Source organism: Ctenopharyngodon idella, chromosome 5, assembly GCF_019924925.1.
Source record: "Ctenopharyngodon idella isolate HZGC_01 chromosome 5, HZGC01, whole genome shotgun sequence".
In the NCBI taxonomy this organism is placed as follows: Eukaryota; Metazoa; Chordata; class Actinopteri; order Cypriniformes; family Xenocyprididae; genus Ctenopharyngodon; species Ctenopharyngodon idella.
The window spans coordinates 39,755,410-39,776,142 of record NC_067224.1 but is presented as its reverse complement, the minus strand read 5'-3'; the positions used below and the strand labels follow the sequence as shown (position 1 = coordinate 39,776,142).

The 20,733-nt window shown below is 35.9% G+C and overlaps 2 protein-coding genes across 11 annotated transcripts in view; both read right to left on the bottom strand.

The window, feature by feature from the left end:
• The window catches only part of bmpr1ba (bone morphogenetic protein receptor, type IBa), a 57,503-nt gene extending 46,573 nt beyond the window's left edge, over positions 1–10,930 (bottom strand). For all 3 annotated transcript variants that reach the window (XR_007930255.1, XM_051894017.1, XM_051894015.1), the window contains exons 1-2: positions 10,757–10,930; positions 3,827–3,883 (exon numbers count right to left, since the gene is read on the bottom strand). The gene's annotated coding sequence lies outside the window, so the exon portion shown is untranslated. The remainder of the gene's footprint in view (positions 1–3,826; positions 3,884–10,756) is intronic.
• A 3,263-nt stretch (positions 10,931–14,193) lies between these two features.
• The window catches only part of pdlim5a (PDZ and LIM domain 5a), a 64,416-nt gene continuing 57,876 nt past the window's right edge, over positions 14,194–20,733 (bottom strand). For 2 of the 8 annotated variants that reach the window (XM_051894007.1, XM_051894010.1), the window contains 4 exons: positions 18,231–18,411; positions 17,497–17,617; positions 16,046–16,161; positions 14,195–15,964 (listed from right to left, as the gene is read on the bottom strand). In XM_051894007.1, the coding sequence (XP_051749967.1) occupies positions 15,875–15,964; positions 16,046–16,161; positions 17,497–17,617; positions 18,231–18,411 (508 nt within the window). In that variant the 3' untranslated portion in view covers positions 14,195–15,874. Of the gene's footprint in view, positions 15,965–16,045; positions 16,162–17,496; positions 17,618–18,230; positions 18,412–20,733 lie in introns of all 8 variants that reach the window. The other 6 variants (XM_051894012.1, XM_051894014.1, XM_051894008.1 and 3 more) reach the window with 5 other exon arrangements.

Here is a 20,733-nt window from a genome sequence, read left to right as displayed (position 1 = left end):
GAAAAAAAGTCTGAATTGTGAGTTATAGTCAGAACTGCGTGATAAAAACTCACAAATGCGAGAAAAAAGTCAGAATTAAGACTTTATATCTCACAATTTTGACTTTATAACACGCAATTGCCAGTTTAAATCTTGCAATTCTGAGAAAAAAGGCAGAATTCTGAGACAAAAAGTCGCAATTACCTTTTTTATTTTTTTATTTAGTGGTGGAAACAAGCTATAGAATAGCCCAATAAAACATCAATCAGCAAAAGAAATCAAAAATGCTAAAGCAGCCAATCAGAAAAGCATCTCGGTTTGTACGCTCTCTAACATATAGAATTTTGCTATTTTAATACTTAATGACAGCAAATAAGACTTTGCCCTTATTTTTATACCAGTATTAAAGAATATTCAGAGTTCAGTGTTGATTACCACAAAAATGTTAGAAAAAAGCAAAAATCAGTGAGACCCTTACAATTGAAGTGAATGAGGCCAAATGCTTACTGTACAGAATTTGTTTTCGCCAAGGAATGAAGCAAATTAAAAAGATCATTGCGACTTTTAGGCTGTGTGTTCACCAAAGCATTTTTACCAGCAGCTAGCGTAGTTTTCCAATAGTTTTCAAAGGGAGCACCGCGTTTTTTAAATGGCAGGACCATAACGAGGCGTTGAGCGTCTTTTCATGCTGAAGCGCTGAGCGCCCAGCATTTTTTACCGGTTGCTTCGAGTTGAAGAATGTTCAACTTTTAGTAAAATTATCACTGTCACTTTTTAGCCAGCCGTCCAATAAGAGTGGAGGAGAGGCAGGACAAATACAACACCGACCAACTGTCACAACATTCTTGCTGTACGACAACATCAACAAGCAGAGAACGGAACAAAATGGATGAGAAATTAATATTTCTGGTCTCTGAACATACATACCAAGTACTCTACATTGTGTCGACATTTTTAGTCAAACAAATTATCTGTGAAATCGCTGCTGAAGCACTCTCAAGCGCTCACAGATAGGCATTTTAAGCAGAGCGTCTAGCATTTTTAGCTGGATAAAAATGCTTTGGTAGACACATGGCCTTATTCTCACAATTCTGACTTTTTTCTCAGAATTGCGAGTTTACATCTCAGAATTGCGAGATATAAAGTCAGAATTGTGAGATATAAACTCAATTGGCAACACTGCTTAACTTGTCCATTTCCACCAGTTTTGACCCATTCAGGCCAATTTCTGACCAGTTATGAGCATGATAGGTGGGCATTATTGCATTTAAAAGATGATCAGCCAATCACAGTGCTAAGGAGGCACTGCCTCTTCCTCTCACATGGGTTTTTACCTGCATTTTACCATTCCCCCTCACAATCACGCCACACTTTAAAGAGAACAAAATGAATGAATAGATGCTGAAACTATATCAGATGGAGGCAGCGCCATTAGTCTCCCTGCATGACACACAAGAGAGCGGGTGAGTTTATGTGAACGTGAAAATGATGTATACTGCATCTCGGGGATGCAGGTTAAATGGGTTATGTGAGGGTTATCCGTCAGCACTCTATAACTTCATAAGTGCATATGTGAGTAGTGTCAGACATACACATACAGCATTGATCACCAGTCCAGCCCCTGAGACAGGAAGTAATGAAACTCAACTAGCATAAGCACTTTAACAGACCTGAGCACTGGAGTGGGGGGTGTGGCATACCGGAAAGGTGCTAAATCAATCTTTATAACCAATCACGAACATATAAGAGCACAGCAGGGCATCTGTGTAATGTCTCATGTGATAACTAGATTACAGTTTCTGCAGCAAATGTGAATGGTGCTTGCCTGTGCTAAACTCATGATGCTAGGGTGCCAAGGCTGCACCATTGTCCAAAAGCCAAATGATCCTTCAGAAATCATTCTAATATGCTGATTTGATACTCAAGAAACATTTATTATTATTATCAATGTTGAAAACAGTTGTGCTGCTTCATATTTTTGTGCAAACTGTTATACTTTTTTTTTTTAACAGATGAATAGAAAAAAAAAAAAAAAAAAAACCTTATCCACACCCTTAAACTAAATATAAATACATATTTAAATATTTATATTATTTATTGATTTTAGTACGAATCTCACAATCATGAAGTGCTTCTGTAAAGCTAGTCATTTCTAGATTTTCTTTTTTTTTCTTTTATCTTTCTCCTCAAAGAGAGAAAATAGGTTTGTGGGTCGTAGGGATGAGTGGTTTTACGGTACATTACGCACAACGGTAGAAATGTGTCATTCTGATTTATTCTGCATATAAGGATCACATAACCTCAAACATGACTGATTCAATCAAAATGTAGCATTAGGACTATCTATTTTACAGTATAATATTTCACTATTTAGTTGTGTTATATAATTATATGAATAATCATCTTTTCATTTACTTTTAAATCAAGAGAAAATAATCAAGTAGCCAAAGGTTTCATTTCTACCAGAATGAAACCTCATTTTCGTATACAGAAATAGATATTACCACATGGTTACAAAATATAAACCACTTTTTCCACTTAAAAAAACTGATATAGACTGCTACCGTCATAAAAAATTACTCATAGCATGATATAAGATTTGGGACATACCGCCCACCTGTAGTGGGTGGATTGCAGAGGGTATTTGGCTTTTGGACAATGGAAAAATGACTGATTTTATGAGTGTGTGTGGTGTTTTATTCGGCTGGTTGCCAAATCTTTTCAGAGAGACAGTATAATACCTGACAGCCATTAATCATAAAGCGCTCCTGGGATTTAAATGGCTCAATTTCCTCTTGATCTATATCTCTTTTCAGCAAGTGATAATATCAGCCCTGCAGACACCAGCGATCTCTCTGTCACTCGCTTATACACACACACACACCTGGGTCAATGGGAGGTGTGTGTGATCGTATATTACCTGAGGAATGTGCCGTGATAACATTATTTCCTGTATGATAAATCACTCAGTTGAACCTGAAGCCTTTATAGACTCGCTAAACTCCAGATTGGAGATCTCAAGTTCTCAAATGCTTTAAATCTGTAGCTTCATCAAGTGGGTTTCAAGAGAGCTACTGGGGCCTACAGAACAACGGCTGATCCCGTAGGAAAGAAAATCACAAATGAGATCTCATTACTAAATCTCAATCGTATCTCATAGACAACAATGAGATTAGAGGGAGCAAACTGAACGCCATGGAACGACATAAGGGTGAGTAAATAAATTCAGTATAAATTTGACATTATCCAGTAGTTTATAATTTGCTGGCTAAGGATTAAGAACAAGGATTTTTACAAATATTTTTTAATTACATATTACTAGGGGTGTAATGATTCACTTCCTGCTGATGCTTTGATCTTGAAACATGAGGTGTGTTCCATTCGACTGTAAGTGGACTGCGCAGTGGACTTCACAGGGTATTCCGCCATCTTAAGTGAGATTCCAATCCGAAGCGAGCAAACATGTTCATGTCCATGGCATTTTAAGATTTTATTAATTTTCATGACTTTTCCAGATCTGTAAATCACACTTACATAAATAAATATAAATAAATATAAATATATATCCAGGTTTTATAAGATCATGGGAACCCAGGTTCTTCAAAGAAAAAGACAGTTATTAAGAAGATGAAAAATAAGACGTATCTTGATTTTTAGCTGTTTTTACTTATTTCAAAGCTTTTGTCTTTAACAAATCAAGTCAACTTGAGGTCCCCTTATAGACACCGGCAGCCTGGTTGAGAATCACTGGGCTAATCCATGCCATTATTTTTCAAAATGCTAATATTGCAACTGTATCTTTAGGCCTCATGATTCATAATACACCTGGAGAATCAATACTCCTCACCTTTCTAATATAAGGACGCTCCATAACCAGCCTGCAGCCAATCAGAATGCAGATCACCTGTGAAGAGAAAACACACAATCAAATATGCCCAAATCCTCATGTGACACTTACCCTACATACAATGTGTGTTAATGTGAGCAGTAGTGTCAGGGCGAGGTTGAGATTAATAGAGCTCAAACAGAGACTCCCTTTGAGTCACACACACACACACATATATAAACAACCACACTTATATACACACACAGCATGTCTGTGTTACATTTTGCTAGTCATATTAACATGCTAAACCCAAAAAAAAAAATTTGAAGAAAATCTAAATAGCTAGAAACACACAAACACAGTGCATGCTAGTTTTGTTGACTTTGCACACTGGCAGTTTAGACAGTGAGCTTTGTTGATTATAACAAGAGTGTTCCAATTTTTTTTTTTTTTTTTTTTTTTTTTTTTTATGATTTGGCACACTTGCAGTGTAGACAGCTCTGTTGATTCAAACAGACACATTTGAGTTATGACACCTTTGCACGCTTGCACTTCAGACAGCTTTGCAGTGTTGTTATTATTAACCAAAACTAAAAATCATTTTCGGTAATTGAAATAAAACAAAATATAATAAATATTATATGAAAAACTTATACTAAACGAAACTATTTTTAGACTAAACGAAAATGAAATAAAATAAATTAAAGCTATATAGAAATATTAAAACCCCAAAAACTAATATAAAAATGACAAAAGCACATAACAAAATTACTAAAAGTAATTTTTTGTAGTTTTGTCGACTTTGCATGCTTGCAAAGTTGCACCCATATTGACTGTATATTTTTCCAAGTGAAATGGCTTATCGACAGTGTTGTTAGTTTTTGTTAACAATATTAAAAATCATTTTTGTTAACTGAGATAAAGCTAAAATAAAACGTAAATATTAAATGATAAACTTACGTTTACACAACAACGATGTACAAAAAATGGAAAAGTTTTTCCTTTGCGTTTTTGTTTCAATGTACAGACGACAACACTGTCAAAATGATCCCCGTTCACAAAGATCCGCGAAAACAACTAAAAATGTTGCATTCTGCTGCCAGGCCAGTAGTTGGCGATGTCACTTTGTAAAGAAACACTACATGCCTATAGACTGAATAGGTAATACACATGCGCATGACATCAGTTTTCACAAATTCAAGTTTTTGTAGTTTACACGGAAATGATAATGAAAGTGTAATGAACGACTAAAATGCATAAAAAGTTTTCTGTTTTTAGTTGAAAATGGTGTTATGTAAACACCCAATTGAATTTGAAAAACTAATTGAAAATCAGAAATGTTGATTTGGCAACTAAGTGAAATAAATAGGCTTAAGTTAATTAATTAATTAATTAATTAAAGCTAGATAGAAATATAAAAAAAAAATTATATATATATATATATATATATATATAATAAAAATGACAAAAGCACAAACTAAAATTATTATGAAAACTGAAAATATAAAAATAAAAGCTAATTCAAATGTTTAATAAATAGTATAATAGCATAAATAAGAACACTGCTTATCGAACTTATCGATTTGTGATTGGATTGTGAAAAGTGAGAGTTGTATAATAGAACGGAGGCAGATCTGAATGCGATTGGTCTAACTGCAGCACAGCCTTGAATATGTCATAGATGTCTAGAGTTGTATCACGGGAAGAGCAAGTTATGACGTTTTGATTAAAAATTACAATGTCAAAAAACAAATCAAAAGTATGTGCACCAATGAATCATTCACAATAAGACCAGTAACATGCATTAATAAAAATAATTAGGCTCACTTTTGAATTCAGTTCGACTTTAAGAGTTCTAGTTTTGTCAAATTTGTGCGTTTGCACTGTAGTTGGGGTGTACTGCTACTCACACATTCCATCTTTCTCTCTCATACACACACTCACATCTGCTGTTCGACTCTGGCTGGTCGTTGAGTCTTTCCTGCCTAGTCCCATGACGAAAGGTGGGGGGTGAGGTAAGAATTGGACGCTTTATGCCATATGGTCACACACTCTCCAACGTGAACTCCACATAACACACTGACACACAGCTGGACTTGATTAGTGCCTGTGTATGTGTGTGAAAGCTCACATAGTTTCAGGTCTGTCTCTTCATCCATGACATTGGACCTACAGTCATATCAGTGAATTTGTTTTGATATCACACACAACGGAGATGATACTGTGGTAAAATGCTTTCCCATAATTAAAATAAAGCTGAAAAATATATATATAAATATTAGATAACTTAAAATAGAAATTAAAAATGCTGCCTTGGCAACTAACTGAAATAAATTAGTATTTATGAAGTACTAAAATTACTAAAACTGAAAAAAAAAAAAAAAAAAAAAAAAAAAATACTATAAAAATATATAAATAATACTAAAACAACACTTTTATGAACTAGAACACGTCCTATGTGAATGCCCCTCTGAAAACACGTCTGATCAGAGTGTGATCAGATTATAGGGCTAAGAACGATTAAAAGTCTAGTATGTCATTAATAAATCACTCTCACATTTCTCAAACCAATACACCTCAAGTGTTTCCCATTAATTACCTAGACTGTGGCGGCCCGCCATAGTCAAATCTGTGCCACCAATATCATAATGAACCGAAAATATTTTAACTTCTCATAATAACATAAAAGGTCTCTAACCGTCTCGTTGTTTTGTTTGACCCATTGCTTTGGCAAAGCATCTGTCAAACGAACTAAAATCGAAAGTGCGATATGGCTTTGTGCCCTTACCAAATCGCAAAAGACTATGATTTAATTACATATAGTCTGTTTGCGCTGCATGTTTCAAAGCGAAGTGCACACTTTTATCCAGTGTTTTCCGCGTCTCAGAACAGCTCCGTTTTCTGCCAAAATAAAAGTTCAACTGCAGTTTCCATCAAAATAAAAGCCCAAGGGTTTATCTCTTGCAAGTGTAGAGATTAGGACAAAAGTATTGTAATTTTCCTACTGCAGCGTAAAATAAAATAATATTTTTATGAAATATTAATTTTCATTTATTTTACAGTGCATTTATTTTACAATATATGGCTATTACTGTCATAATAAAAAATATTATTATTATTATTATTATATTCTAATTTTTGGGCTTCCTAAAACACCAGTGTGAATGCAATAATGTAATGTAATGTAATATAGACTGAAACACTATATCACAACTAAAAAGAGGTTTGAGTCCCCTTTAAAGTTCAGGTGCAAGTCAATTCATTGACTTTTTTCTTTGTTCAATTTGCACACTGAACATGGGTTGGAGCTCTTAATTTTGAATCTCAAAGTGCACCAGATTATTGAATTTAACTTTAAAATGTACAAAATTTTCGAACAAGGTGGGGGGCGTGACAGTCTCACAAAATCCTATGGGAAACACTGATATCTATAGTTTGATCAATACTAAAGGTGATTGTTTAAGATGTTTTACAATTAAACAATCGTGAAAACAAACAGCAACTTATATGCAACACAGTCAAATCAAGCTATATTCACTGTGCTAAACAACGATGACATAGTGTGAACTGTGCTTGAGTCAACACTTGTTTCTTGTGTTCATGGAAAAGATGGTTCATAAAAGTCAAAAATCAAGTGGTCTAATAGACACAGTCCAATTCCACTATTATCCCTAGAGAAAGTTGCTCCTGTTGGGATTACTCTCTAAGTGCTAAAAGAGTAGAGGCTATCAAGATAGTGTGAGTTAACTCCTTATCAGAGCAGTTAAAAGTTTCTGTCTCTGTATCATATTCCCACCAGACGTGTCCCGGACACAATATATCATGACAAAATCAGTAGTGCAAACCAATCCAGTTTGTTAAAGGAATATTCTGGTTTCAGTACAAGATGGGCTCAACTGACAGCATTTGTGGCCTAATGTTGATTACCACCACGAAAATAAATTTACAATTGTCCCTTCTTTTCTTAAGAAAATAAAGCAAAAATCTGGGTTACAGTGAGGCACTTAAAGTGCCCATATTATGCCTTTTTTAAGGTTCCTAATATTGTTTTGGGAGTCTCCTACAACAGGTTTAAATGCATGCAAGGTCAAAAAACACTTTCTTTTTCTCATAATATACATTTAATTTCACCTGAGTTTTCAATCTTTTGTAAATGACTCGTTTGGAGCAGTTCAGAGAATCAGTCTCTCTAAACTCCTCCTTTCTGTGAGCCTACACTGCTCTGATTGGTCAGATGGCCCAATCATTTTGTGATTGGTCTACTGTGCGCCCATTGCTAACTGAATGACAGCTATCAATTCGCAAGACATTGTGTACAATGTATGGACAGAAAAGATAGCATCGATTTTACCGTATCAATTTGAGCCTGAGCCTGATGAAATGTCTGAAGTAGTCGATCAACCAGAAACTGGTTCACAATTACGACTGGAGTACGACATTTCTATATGGTAAGTGTCACCTTAGTTATTTATAAGACGTGATAGCAGCGTCACTTCACGTAGGTGCTCCTGTGGGAACTGTATCAGAATGCCAAGTGAAGCTGAAAACCTCTAACACAAGATAAACATTTAGGCCTGATGTGTACACAGACTTTTTTGTCATAACTATTAACAAAGTAAAAAATGGCTATATCATTGTTTGACATCACAATGGGTGTTTACTGTTTACTTCAACTAGTTAGCACAGACTAGCATCTTAACATCCTATTACAATACAGATAGAGCTCCACTCTACTGTAATAATAAAAACGCAGAGGAAAAAAAACATGTGGACGTGTTTTGTATGTTGTAAACTCCCACGTTAGCCGAGCACAAACGTGAATAGCTGATAATGCATTACACTTTGTTAAAAAAAAAAGTTGTGCTCCATCCTTGATCATTACTCCAAGTATTAAGACAGACAAGCTGCTTTAATCGGCACATTTTTAGACAATATTGGACCCACATCTGAATAACTACAGAAACGTGAGTTAGCCGGTTAGCAGGAGACAGACTGGTGTACGTTACACAACACAACATACAAAACTACGAATTTTGAACTATCGCTAGAAAATATAAACATCAATTATTAATCATACTTACAGGCTGAGATTCAGAGGAGCAAGCTGGTCCAAATAAACTGGGCATTGATCCATATTTTAAGATCAAGCGTTTTGTGAATCCTACGTTAAACTCCCCGAGGTTTGAGAAGCAGTCGTCAGTAAAATGACGGGAACACAACAAAAGATTGTACTGCTGTGGTATTGTTGAAGAAATGAATTTTCCCTGGTGTCAGGGAACATATGCTAATGTTTCGTTGTGACGTCACAACGAAACGGCTTGGGATTCGTTTTACAAATGACTCGTTTAATTGACTCTGAGTCGACTCTTACTTTTGAGAGACAATAACTTTATATACGGTGCACTTTCAGATTTAAAACTTTGCAGGATGTTTTCATTCACTTAGAGCTATGTTACACACTACATGAAAGGTCATTTTCAAAAATCCATAATAGGGGCACTTTAAAATGGAACTGAATGGGGAAGATCAGTCACCATGAAATCAAAATGGACAATTCTTGTTTTTTTTTTTTTTTTTACAGACTATTGCAATGTTTATTATAAATGATTTATCCGTGCACATCATTATTTGTTTTTAACATAATCTTTAATCAATATAACTTCTTCTCGCATCTCTTCAGATGTGTTCACCGACGCAAGGACGGGACAATAACCTCTCCCTTACTGCAACCTGTCACTCACATGAGATGGCAGCAATAGCAAACCACAACGACCAGTGATCCAATCAATTTCCAATGGACAGAATGAAGTCCCGCCCTACATTTTTTCTTGTTCGAGAAGCCGTTTCACTCGGGTATACGTCATAGAGAACAAAAGACAATCACAACTCCAGTCCATGCCAGCTTTAAAATTGTCACTGTTTCAATAGTATAGACACAAACGATACACAAATTTACAGCTTCAAATAATTAAAATCAAAAACACTTACTAACTTACTTTTCCAAGTAATGTTATGTCCAACTTTACAACTTTGTCCCCATGACCACCCAAAACCTGAAACCCTAAAATGACTCTAATAACAATTATTTAAACAGCTTTACATTATGAAATAATACACAAGTTAGAAGAACTTCCCAGTTAGGGGTGGGGCTATCTGTTTGTCTGACCAATGGAAGACATTTATGGGAAACTTGTTTGAAAACAGCCATTATTTTTGATGTACGGAGTCTGACTGAAATTGCAGACTTCAGCATTTTGTAAAGTTAAAGTGTAACTCTAAAATACAAACTATCATATGAAATCAAGCGATCTATCAAGACAACAATCTTCCCTAACGAAAGAAGGATACCGTAGTGATACCACAGTACAATGATGTATCAGATATTAATACCATGTTATTATGATATACACCAAGGTACTGAATATGCCATGGTATAGTGGTACTCTGCAAGATAATTCAAAGAATACCCATTACCATTGTACATGTCCAAAAAAACATGGTAGTAAATTGTTTTTACTGCACTTCAACAATACTGTACATTGAAACATGTTGTTACAAAAGGACAGTAGGCTAATAGTGAAAAGTGTTGGTTTCATGAACATATACTATACATAATTATTTATCATGGTAGCCATAAGTTACCCTAAAACACCATAGTAACTAACTACAGTTAAATCTACTTTAGATCATATAAGTTATTAAGAGATCACCTAACGTTAAGCATGTTCTCTTAGGAACTACACAGTACAATAGTAACTTTTCGGCGGATATTTACCATGGTAAATGTTTATGTAAAGTGCTACCCAAAAGCTAGTCTTACGAATCGTGATCATGACGCACCGATTTAACGTTAGATTTCATGGAAATCAATCGCAGTTCTGTCAAATATATCACGAGACCGATCCGATCACTTTCCCCGGTTCAAAAAGACATGATTCACTGGATTCTTACCTGTTCTGAAGTAAAAGTGTCCGTGAGTTCTTGTAAAAGCTCCACAGAGTCCGTCTGAAGTGAATGATGTTTCAGTTCAACACAAACGTCTTCAGCGTTTGTCAACATCAGCAGCTCGAGACGCGCGGGAACTCCACAACACCTACTACCGGCGGCGCGCTCACCACACCACTGACTGACTCGGACACGCGCTGACAGACAAACTCACCTACTTATTTAGGTGGGTTGGTCAGATGACTTAAAACAAAAAAACATCCTATATATGTGAATGCATTGTGGAAACAAATCTGATGAAGGGTATTTTGTTACACATAATATAGTTTATAAAATTATAATTATTATAATACATTATTGTAATTTATTAAATTATATTTTGTTAGCTTTTAAATTTGTTGTTGTTGTTGTTGTTGTTTGATTGTTTGTTTTTGATTAATTAGCCTATAATACATTAAATATGTTTTGGAAGACTGCTTTATTAGGCTACTTAGATATATATATATATATATATATATATATATATATATATATATATAGGCTATTATTATTACTTAATAAGACTAACTTTATATATATATATACAAACCCGATTCCAAAAAAGTTGGGACACTGTACAAATTGTGAATAAAAAAGGAATGCAATGATGTGGAAGTTTCAAATTTCAATATTTTATTCAGAATGCAACATAGATGACATATCAAATGTTTAAACTGAGAAAATGTATCATTTTAAGGGAAAAACAAGTTGATTTTAAATTTCATGGCATCAACACATCTCAAAAAAGTTGGGACAAGGCCATGTTTACCACTGTGTGGCATCCCCTCTTCTTTTTATAACAGTCTGCAAACGTCTGGGGACTGAGGAGACAAGTTGCTCAAGTTTAGGAATAGGAATGTTGTCCCTTTCTTGTCTAATACAGGCTTCTAGTTGCTCAACTGTCTTAGGTCTTCTTTGTCACATCTTCCTCTTTACGATGCGCCAAATGTTTTCTATGGGTGAAAGATCTGGGCTGCAGGCTGGCCATTTCAGTACCCGGATCCTTCTTCTACGCAGCCATGATGTTGTAATTGATGCAGTATGTGGTCTGGCATTGTCATGTTGGAAAATGCAAGGTCTTCCCTGAAAGAGACGACGTCTGGATGGGAGCATATGTTGTTCTAGAACTTGGATATACCTTTCAGCATTGATGGTGCCTTTCCAGATGTGTAAGCTGCCCATGCCACACGCACTCATGCAACCCCATACCATCAGAGATGCAGGCTTCTGAACTGAGCGCTGATAACAACTTGGGTTGTCCTTGTCCTCTTTAGTCCGGATGACATGGCGTCCCGGTTTTCCAAAAAGAACTTCAAATTTTGATTCGTCTGACCACAGAACAGTTTTCCACTTTGCCACAGTCCATTTTAAATGAGCCTTGGCCCAGAGAAAATGCCTGCGCTTCTGGATCATGTTTAGATATGGCTTCTTTTTTGATCTATAGAGTTTTAGTCGGCAACGGCGAATGGCACGGTGGATTGTGTTCACCGACAAGAAGTATTCCTGAGCCCATGTTGTGATTTCCATTACAGTAGCATTCCTGTATGTGATGCAGTGCCGTCTAAGGGCCCGAAGATCACGGGCATCCAGTATGGTTTTCCGGCCTTGACCCTTACGCACAGAGATTGTTCCAGATTCTCTGAATCTTTGGATGATATTATGCACTGTAGATGATGATAACTTCAAACTCTTTGCAATTTTTCTCTGAGAAACTCCTTTCTGATATTGCTCCACTATTTTTCGCCGCAGCATTGGGGGAATTGGTGATCCTCTGCCCATCTTGACCTCTGAGAGACACTGCCACTCTGAGAGGCTCTTTTTATACCCAATCATGTTGCCAATTGACCTAATAAGTTGCAAATTGGTCCTCCAGCTGTTCCTTCATTGAACATTTAACTTTTCCGGCCTCTTATTGCTACCTGTCCCAACTTTTTTGGAATGTGTAGCTCTCATGAAATCCAAAATGAGACAATATTTGTCATGACATTTCAAAATGTCTCACTTTCAACATTTGATATGTTATCTATATTCTATTGTGAATAAAATATAAGTTTATGAGATTTGTAAATTATTGCATTCCTTTTTTATTCACAATTTGTACAGTGTCCCAACTTTTTTGGAATCGGGTTTGTATTTTAAGTTATTCTTAGTTTTAAAAAAGGAAAAGTTAAAGCATATACTCTCAACAGTCTTTAAAAACTTCAATAATTTTGCTTGTCAAATAAGCATTTCTCCCTCAATATTTTTTTTTGCATTTTTGTCTTTGTAAAGCTTTCACATCTTCAGATGAATTCAGCCACCTTCCTCAGACCAGTGTGAAGAGAGAGGACGAGGAGAAAAGACAGAAAACCAGAGAAGGTGTTCTTTGTGGCCTTAGTGAATGTCTCATTCATGTGTGTAGCAGAGGTCACAACCCCTGTGCTCATGTGCTGGTGTGAGTTACGGACATTACAGCCAAACCACTCACCTGAGAGAGGAATACAGACAGAGAGACACATAACAGCACTTTACTTGCTGTTGCTATTGCCAGGGTGTTGCTATGCAGTTGCTAAGGTGTTGTGGTGGTTTCTTACTAGCCCAAAAGAGTCCAAGCACAACACAGTGAGACTAATGAATGTAGGACAGCTTCTTTATTATTACTCCAATGAAAAAAGTAATAATTTTTATGTGCTTGTCACAAACTTAAAGCACAAATTTCAGTGTCCAATAACCTTCAAATGGCATAATTACCAAAGTCATAATAAAAAACAAACCAAGTCTTTTTTAACCTGCCTTTCAAAAAGTGATAAACAGACATTACAGAACAAATGTTTATAACATAACACTGTGAACCAATGTAAACAACCTAGGGTGACCAGATTTACGGGACAGTGGGCAATTTGCCCATGATTTTTATATATATATATATATATATACATATATTAATTTAACATCTTTTGTTGTTTTATGAACATTAATGACAGACAAGTATTCAAATATTTAATTAGGCTACTGTCATTTTAAGACCGAATCCATGGATATAATATAGGCCTAGTGACATATATCCTTTTTTCACCCACCTGTTTACGTCCACTAAAGCCATAAACCGACTGTATTAAGTGAAATACTCCACACTATGGACATTTTGATAACTATTTGTGCATTTGACTGTTCAGGTGCATCGCTACTTTTTATACTATAAAACATTTTCTGGAAAATTCAATAATAAAAAGTTTAAATAAGTAGCTAAAAGTATAGTAAAAGTATAGTATAAGAGTAAAAAGGTAAACAAAAAAGTGAAAAAAAAAAAAAAAAAAAAAAATGTACAGTTCTCCAAACATGTTTTGTTATACATTTCCTGCTTGAGTGATAATTGTAGGATAAAGCTACAAATAAGAGGTAAAAGAATGAATCGAGAAGATGGCAAAGTGCTGACATTTGATTTTTATTAAAACTTGTATAAAACAGTTTTTTATACAAAAACTGTTTTAACAGTTTTACAAAAACAGAAATCATTAAAAATGTAAATCTAATATTTTATTATTACTGTCAAAATCAAAATAAAAAAAAACAAAACATAAAAACAAGCATTTCACGTGATACAGTGAAAGCAAAGTTGCCCACTCTTCCAATAAATACATTTCCCTTTAATTCACTTTTCCAAATGCATATGATGTTCCTTCTTCTGTGAAACAGAATTTACATTTCTGACAGCATTATTCCTTTAAGAACAGCAGATTATTTCATTATATGTTACTAAACATATACTTATCTAACCTCTCAGATGACATGGCCATATTTTGTGAAGTTCGCTATATAAGTGTGCGGCAACGTAAGACTTTTGATAATATGTTGGCAATAGAGAGCTGCAGGAATGAGTCCTAAAACACGGAAACAAGTTGGCATTTTTGTATTTCCTGTTCCATCGTCATGAAGACAATGGGTTTTTTGAATGGGTTTTTGGTTAAATGCCTCAAATAAGGTCTGTGGTGAACACAAGCTCAAGATATTTTCATGTTTTATTCAATGAAATAAAATACATAAGTAATTCCCTACTTGTGATTTTTTTTTAAGTTTTTATATGTGGTTGCTAACAAGTGGCTAAATGGGACTACAGAGGTTGTCTGGGACATTAAACGTCATCATCCAAACCTGATTTCACCAAGTACAACAATGTTGATCCTGCAACATTCCAATCAACCAGTCAGATTTGAGGGACAAATTTACAGTTTATGTCAAGTTTAGGCTTTCATCCAGGGTTAGGAGCTTCTACATCAGTGTTACTCACCTATCATTTCCCTCTGATTTTAGGGATAACTTATGGGTAGGGTTAGGTTTAGGGGTAGGGATATGGTTAGGACTACATTTTCAGACAGGAATGTTATTTCAGAAACATGTCTTAGTTGGCAAAATCACGGTGACTGTAAACTCATCTACACACTAGTCACTGTGTGTGTTTATAATCACGCTCAAACTATTCTCACTCGAACTTTCCAACTTGTAGAATTTAAAAATAAAGACTGAAAGAGTTGTTGGAAATGGTGATGTTGAAGTCATGTGACTGTGGTGTAGTTGTGTCTACGTTTAGATTTTGCTTCTGGTGATTGGATTTAGGCTTCAAAATTCATACAATTTTTGTTCATTTTGGTCACAGAGCTTATTTTCTGCAATAATCCAAAAGCCAATAGAACAACCCTATTTTTGTTTGTTTTTGTTTTGTTTTTTGACGAAAGAGGGAACCAGAGTATTAAAAAATACATCATCACTGCTGCACATTATATCAGATAAATTAATGTGCATTTATTCTCAAGTATTTTCTCATTCCAATTGTTTTGGTCCTTATTTTATAAATAATGCACAGATTGCTGTGAAGCAAAAAGATTAAAAGGGTGGAAAGAAAAATAAAAGATAAAGAAAAAATAACAGTTTCAAAAGTGCTGTAAGTTCTGCAAGAACACCAGCTCTCACACAACCACCTTCAAACAGATCATTCTTCATTTCAAGCCTCATCACAACTGCTTTTACTCTGAGTATGTGTCATTTATATTCTTGTAAATATGTGTTCTTTACATTTTTTGCTTATACTTCAACAGTTATGTAGTGCATTTATATTTTGAGAGTGTGAGCGTGTTTCTTGCAAAGCGGTTTGTTCTTTTTGGAGAAGAAGGTCTGGCCCTCCAGACTGACGCTGCAAACCTGAAGAGAACAAAAGAAACTCATCACACAACACTCAATGAATAAACAAACACTCACAGACAAACCTGAACACACACGTACTGAGCACACGAAGCAGGTGTCATGCCAGGTGCCGCCCAGGGCCTCTAGAAACTTGTCTCCTGCTTCTATTGGGAAATCACAGCCACGGCAGCCCGTCCCAAACAGACTGTAGTAATCTAAAGACACAATTAAAAACTATTAGAAAACATTAAAAACGAGGGTCAATTCAACACTGGATTTGCACAAAAGATTAACATGACGGCACATGCTAGTCGATGAGTTGAATCAACTCCACAGCAACTACATAAATTTATCCACTAACCATTCAGAAACGTCCAGTTTCATTCTAAAAGTTGTAACTTCTTCCTGAGTCTCTCCATCAGTGTCGACTCCGGTTTGAACAATGTAAGGCTGAACACCGTTACTGACAATCCTCATTTTAGCTGTGTGAGATTCTCCAGCTTTGTTGTTTTTTAAGCAACCGAAGCGCGAGCTGTTAAAGCTCCGCCCTCTTCTGGAAAGGGAGCGGGGAGCAGCAGCTCATTTGCATTTAAAGGGACAGAAAAAACGGTGTGTTTTTGCTCACACCCAAATAGGGGCAAATTTGTCAAGCTATAATAAATGATCTGTGGGGTATTTTGAGCTGAAACTTCAGACACATTCTGGGGACACCAGAGACTTATATTACATCTTGTGAAAAGTGGCAGTATAGGTCCCCTTCAAGTGTCAGCTTTGTCTCTGATGTTTCTTTTTCTTTCTTTTTTTAGTTTTTATCTGCTGGTGTGTGATCTGTGTAGGATCTTCTTGTTTTGCAATTATTTTGTAGCTGAAATCATCTACATTGCGAGGAGCTGCAAACATCCCCCATGAGGAAAAAGGTTAAAAAAAAATACGGTAACACTTTATTTTAGGGTATTTTAACTAGTTGCTTATTAGCATGCATATTACTAGAATATTGGCTATTTATTAGTACTTATTAAGCACATATTAATGCCTTATTCTGCATAACCTTATTCTACATTCTTAATCCTACCCAATACCTAAAATTAACAACTACCTTACTAACTATTAATAAGCAGTAAATTAGGAGTTTATTGAGGGAAAAGTCATAGTTAATAGTTTATATGTGTTCCCTATACTAAAGTGTTACCAAAAATACTAATAATGTCTTAATGAAAATGTATATAGTAAATCTATGTCATGTATAAATGACGTTAACTAACCACATAACGTACAATATTATAGCTGTATATTACTGCCAAATGGGCATTATTTGATACACTCTTGAATCTCTGGCAGATAAAAGAATACTTCCTAACATTAAAATTGGAAACAAATTTTCTGTAAAGCTGCTTTGAAACCATATGTACTGTGAAAAGTGCTATACAAATAAACTTGACTTGAACTGAATTTAATGCAGAAATGATTATATCACAGTTAGGTGGTGTAAAATACCATTAGCTCAGTATAAAATAATAGAAGTCTATAGAAAGCAATAGACAAACAAACACCTCTCTCACAGTATGGCTCTCCATCCTCGAGGTGAAAAGTATCGTTTCTTATCGGTTGCTGGCAGGATGCACACAGGAAGCAATACACATGCCAGGTCTGCTTGAGCGCATTGATCACTTCCTGTAAAACACATCATCATAGTTACATAAACACTACCGTTCAAACGTGTTGGGTCAGTAACGTTTTTTAATGTCGCAAAAACTATCTTCTGCTCACCAAGGCTGCATTAATTTGATTTTAAAATACAGTAAAAACAGTAATATTGTGAAATATTATTACAATTTAAAAGAACTGTTTTCTATCTGAATATATTTTAAAATGTAACTTATTTCTATGATTCAAATCTGAATTTTCAGCATCATTACTCCAGTCTTCAGTGTCACATGATCCTTCAAAAATCATTCTAATATGCTGATTTGCTGCTCAAGAAACATTTCTGAATATTATCAATGTTTAAAACTTAATATTTTTGTGCAAGCCGTGCAACATTTATTGCAGGATTTTTTGATGAATAGAAAGTTAGAAGATTAATTTCTTCTTACTGACCCCAAACTTTTGAACGGTAGTGTACATGCACGTAAAATGAAGAAAAAATGTTCAAACAGTCCTAAAAGACATATTAATGACTCTCTGTTTGTGAATATATTTGTATAACCGAGCCAAAAGCTCAAGCATTTGACAGGCAGTTAGAGATTGAGTGTATTTCATGTTTATAAATCACACAATCACGGACCCCCAGGATTTTGTACTGGCAGCGTGCACAGGTCGGAGCAAAGAACTCTTCGTAGCAGTGTTGGCAGTAGACAGAGCCCTGTTCCTCCACAAAACCCAGCTCGCTCAGAGACACGCTGCAGTGAGCGCATGTGAACTCCTCCGGGTGCCATGATTTCCCCATCGCCATCAGGAACGGCCCCCTGAAAGACACAAACATGCATATCAAAGATAAAACACACACACACATCAAACAGCAATACAGATTTGTGGTATTGTACATTGAGTGAATGTTATGTTGTGACACAGTCAAATTTTTGGTCCAATTTGCAGCTTATTCTGGCAAAGTAAAGCCCACCTGGACAGTAAGAGACTAACAAGCCATCATCAACAGTTTTTTTTTTTTTTTTTTTTTACTGTATTTCTTTATTATTTCTTATACAATATTTAACCCTCCTATTAACCCTCCTCTCTTCATATAAAGTTGCATATATAAGTATGTTCAACTTTATCTGCATACATTATATATATATACTAAGTACTAATAAACAGCCAATATGCTAATAATATGCATGCTAATAAGCAAATAGTTAATAGTGAGAATTGGGCCTAATTAAACTAATTTATATATATATTTTTATATATATATATATATATATATATATATATATATATATATATATATATATACAGTATCTCACAGAAGTGAGTACACCCCTCACATTTTTGTAAATATTTTATTATATCTTTTCATGTGACAACACTGAAGAAATGACACTTTGCTACAATGTAAAGTAGTGAGTGTACAGCTTGTATAACAGTGTAAATTTGCTGTCACCTCAAAATAACTCAACACACAGCCATTAATGTCTAAACCGCTGGCCACAAAAGTGAGTACACCCCAAAGTAAAAATGTCCAAATTGGGCCCAATTAGCCATTTTCTCTCCCCGGTGTCATGTGACTCGTTAGTGTTACAAGGTCTCAGGTGTAAATGGGGAGCAGCTGTGTTAAATTTGGTGTTATCGCTCTCACTGTCTCATACTGGTCACTGGAAGTTCAACATGGCACCTCATGGCAAAGAACTCTCCGAAGATCTAAAAAAAAGAATTGTTGCTCTACATAAAGATGGCGTATGCTATAAGCAGATTGCCAAGACCCTGAAACTGAGCTACAGCACGGTGGCCAAGACCATACAGAGGTTTAACAGGACAGGTTCCACTCAGAACAGGCCTCGCCATGGTCGACCAAAGAAGTTGAGTGCACGTGCTCAGCGTCATATCCAGAGGTTGTGTTTGGGAAATAGACGTATGAGTGCTGCCAGCATTGCTGCAGAGGCTGAAGGGGTGGGGGGTCAGCCTGTCAGTGCTCAGACCATACGCCGCACACTGCATCAAACTGGTCTGCATGGCTGTCTTCTCAGAAGGAAGCCTCTTCTTAAGATGATGCACAAGAAAGACTGCAAACAGTTTGCTGAAGACAAGCAGACTAAGGACATGGATTACTGGAACCATGTTCTGTGGTCTGATGAGACCAAGATAAACTTATTTGGTTCAGATGGTGTCAAGCGTGTGTGGCGGCAAACAAGTGAGGAGTACAAAGACAAGTGTGTCTTGCATACAGTCAAGCATGGTGGTGGGAGTGTCATGGTCTGGGGCTGCATGAGTGCTGCCGGCACTGGGGAGCTACAGTTCATTGAGGGAACCATGAATGCCAACATGTACTGTGACATACTGAAGCAGAGCATGATCCCCTCCCATCGGAGACTAGGCCGCAGGGCAGTATTCCCACATGATAACGACCCCAAACACACCTCCAAGACGACCACTGCCTTGCTAAAGAAGGGTACCTAAACCTTATTGAGCATCTGTGGGGCATCCTCAAACGGAAGATAGAGGAGCGCAAGGTCTCTAACATCCACCAGCTCCATGATGTCGTCATGGAGGAGTGGAAGAGGACTCCAGTGGCAACCTGTGAAGCTCTGGTGAACTCCATGCCCAAGAGGGTTAAGGCAGTGCTAGAAAATAATGGTGGCCACACAAAATATTGACACTTTGGGCCCAATTTGGACATTTTCACTTAGGGGTGTACTCACTTTTGTGGCCAGCGGTTTAGACATTAATGGCTGTGTGTTGAGTTATTTTGAGGGAACAGCAAATTTACACTGTTATACAAGCTGTACACTCACTACTTTACATTGTAGCAAAGTGTCATTTCTTCAGTGTTGTCACATGAAAAGATATAATAAAATATTTACAAAAATGTGAGGGGTGTACTCACTTCTGTGAGATACTGTATACACATATATATATATATATATATATATATATATATATATATATATATACACTATAGCAAATCTCAATACTTGCTTGTATAATCATAAAATGTAAACTATATTATCGCCCAGCTAATCTGCTAAATGTGACTAAAAGGCATGAAGATATTAAGATTTTATAAATATTAACATCATGATTTTCTGCAAATCTGCTTTAACAATGTGTATTGTGAAAAGTACTATACAAAT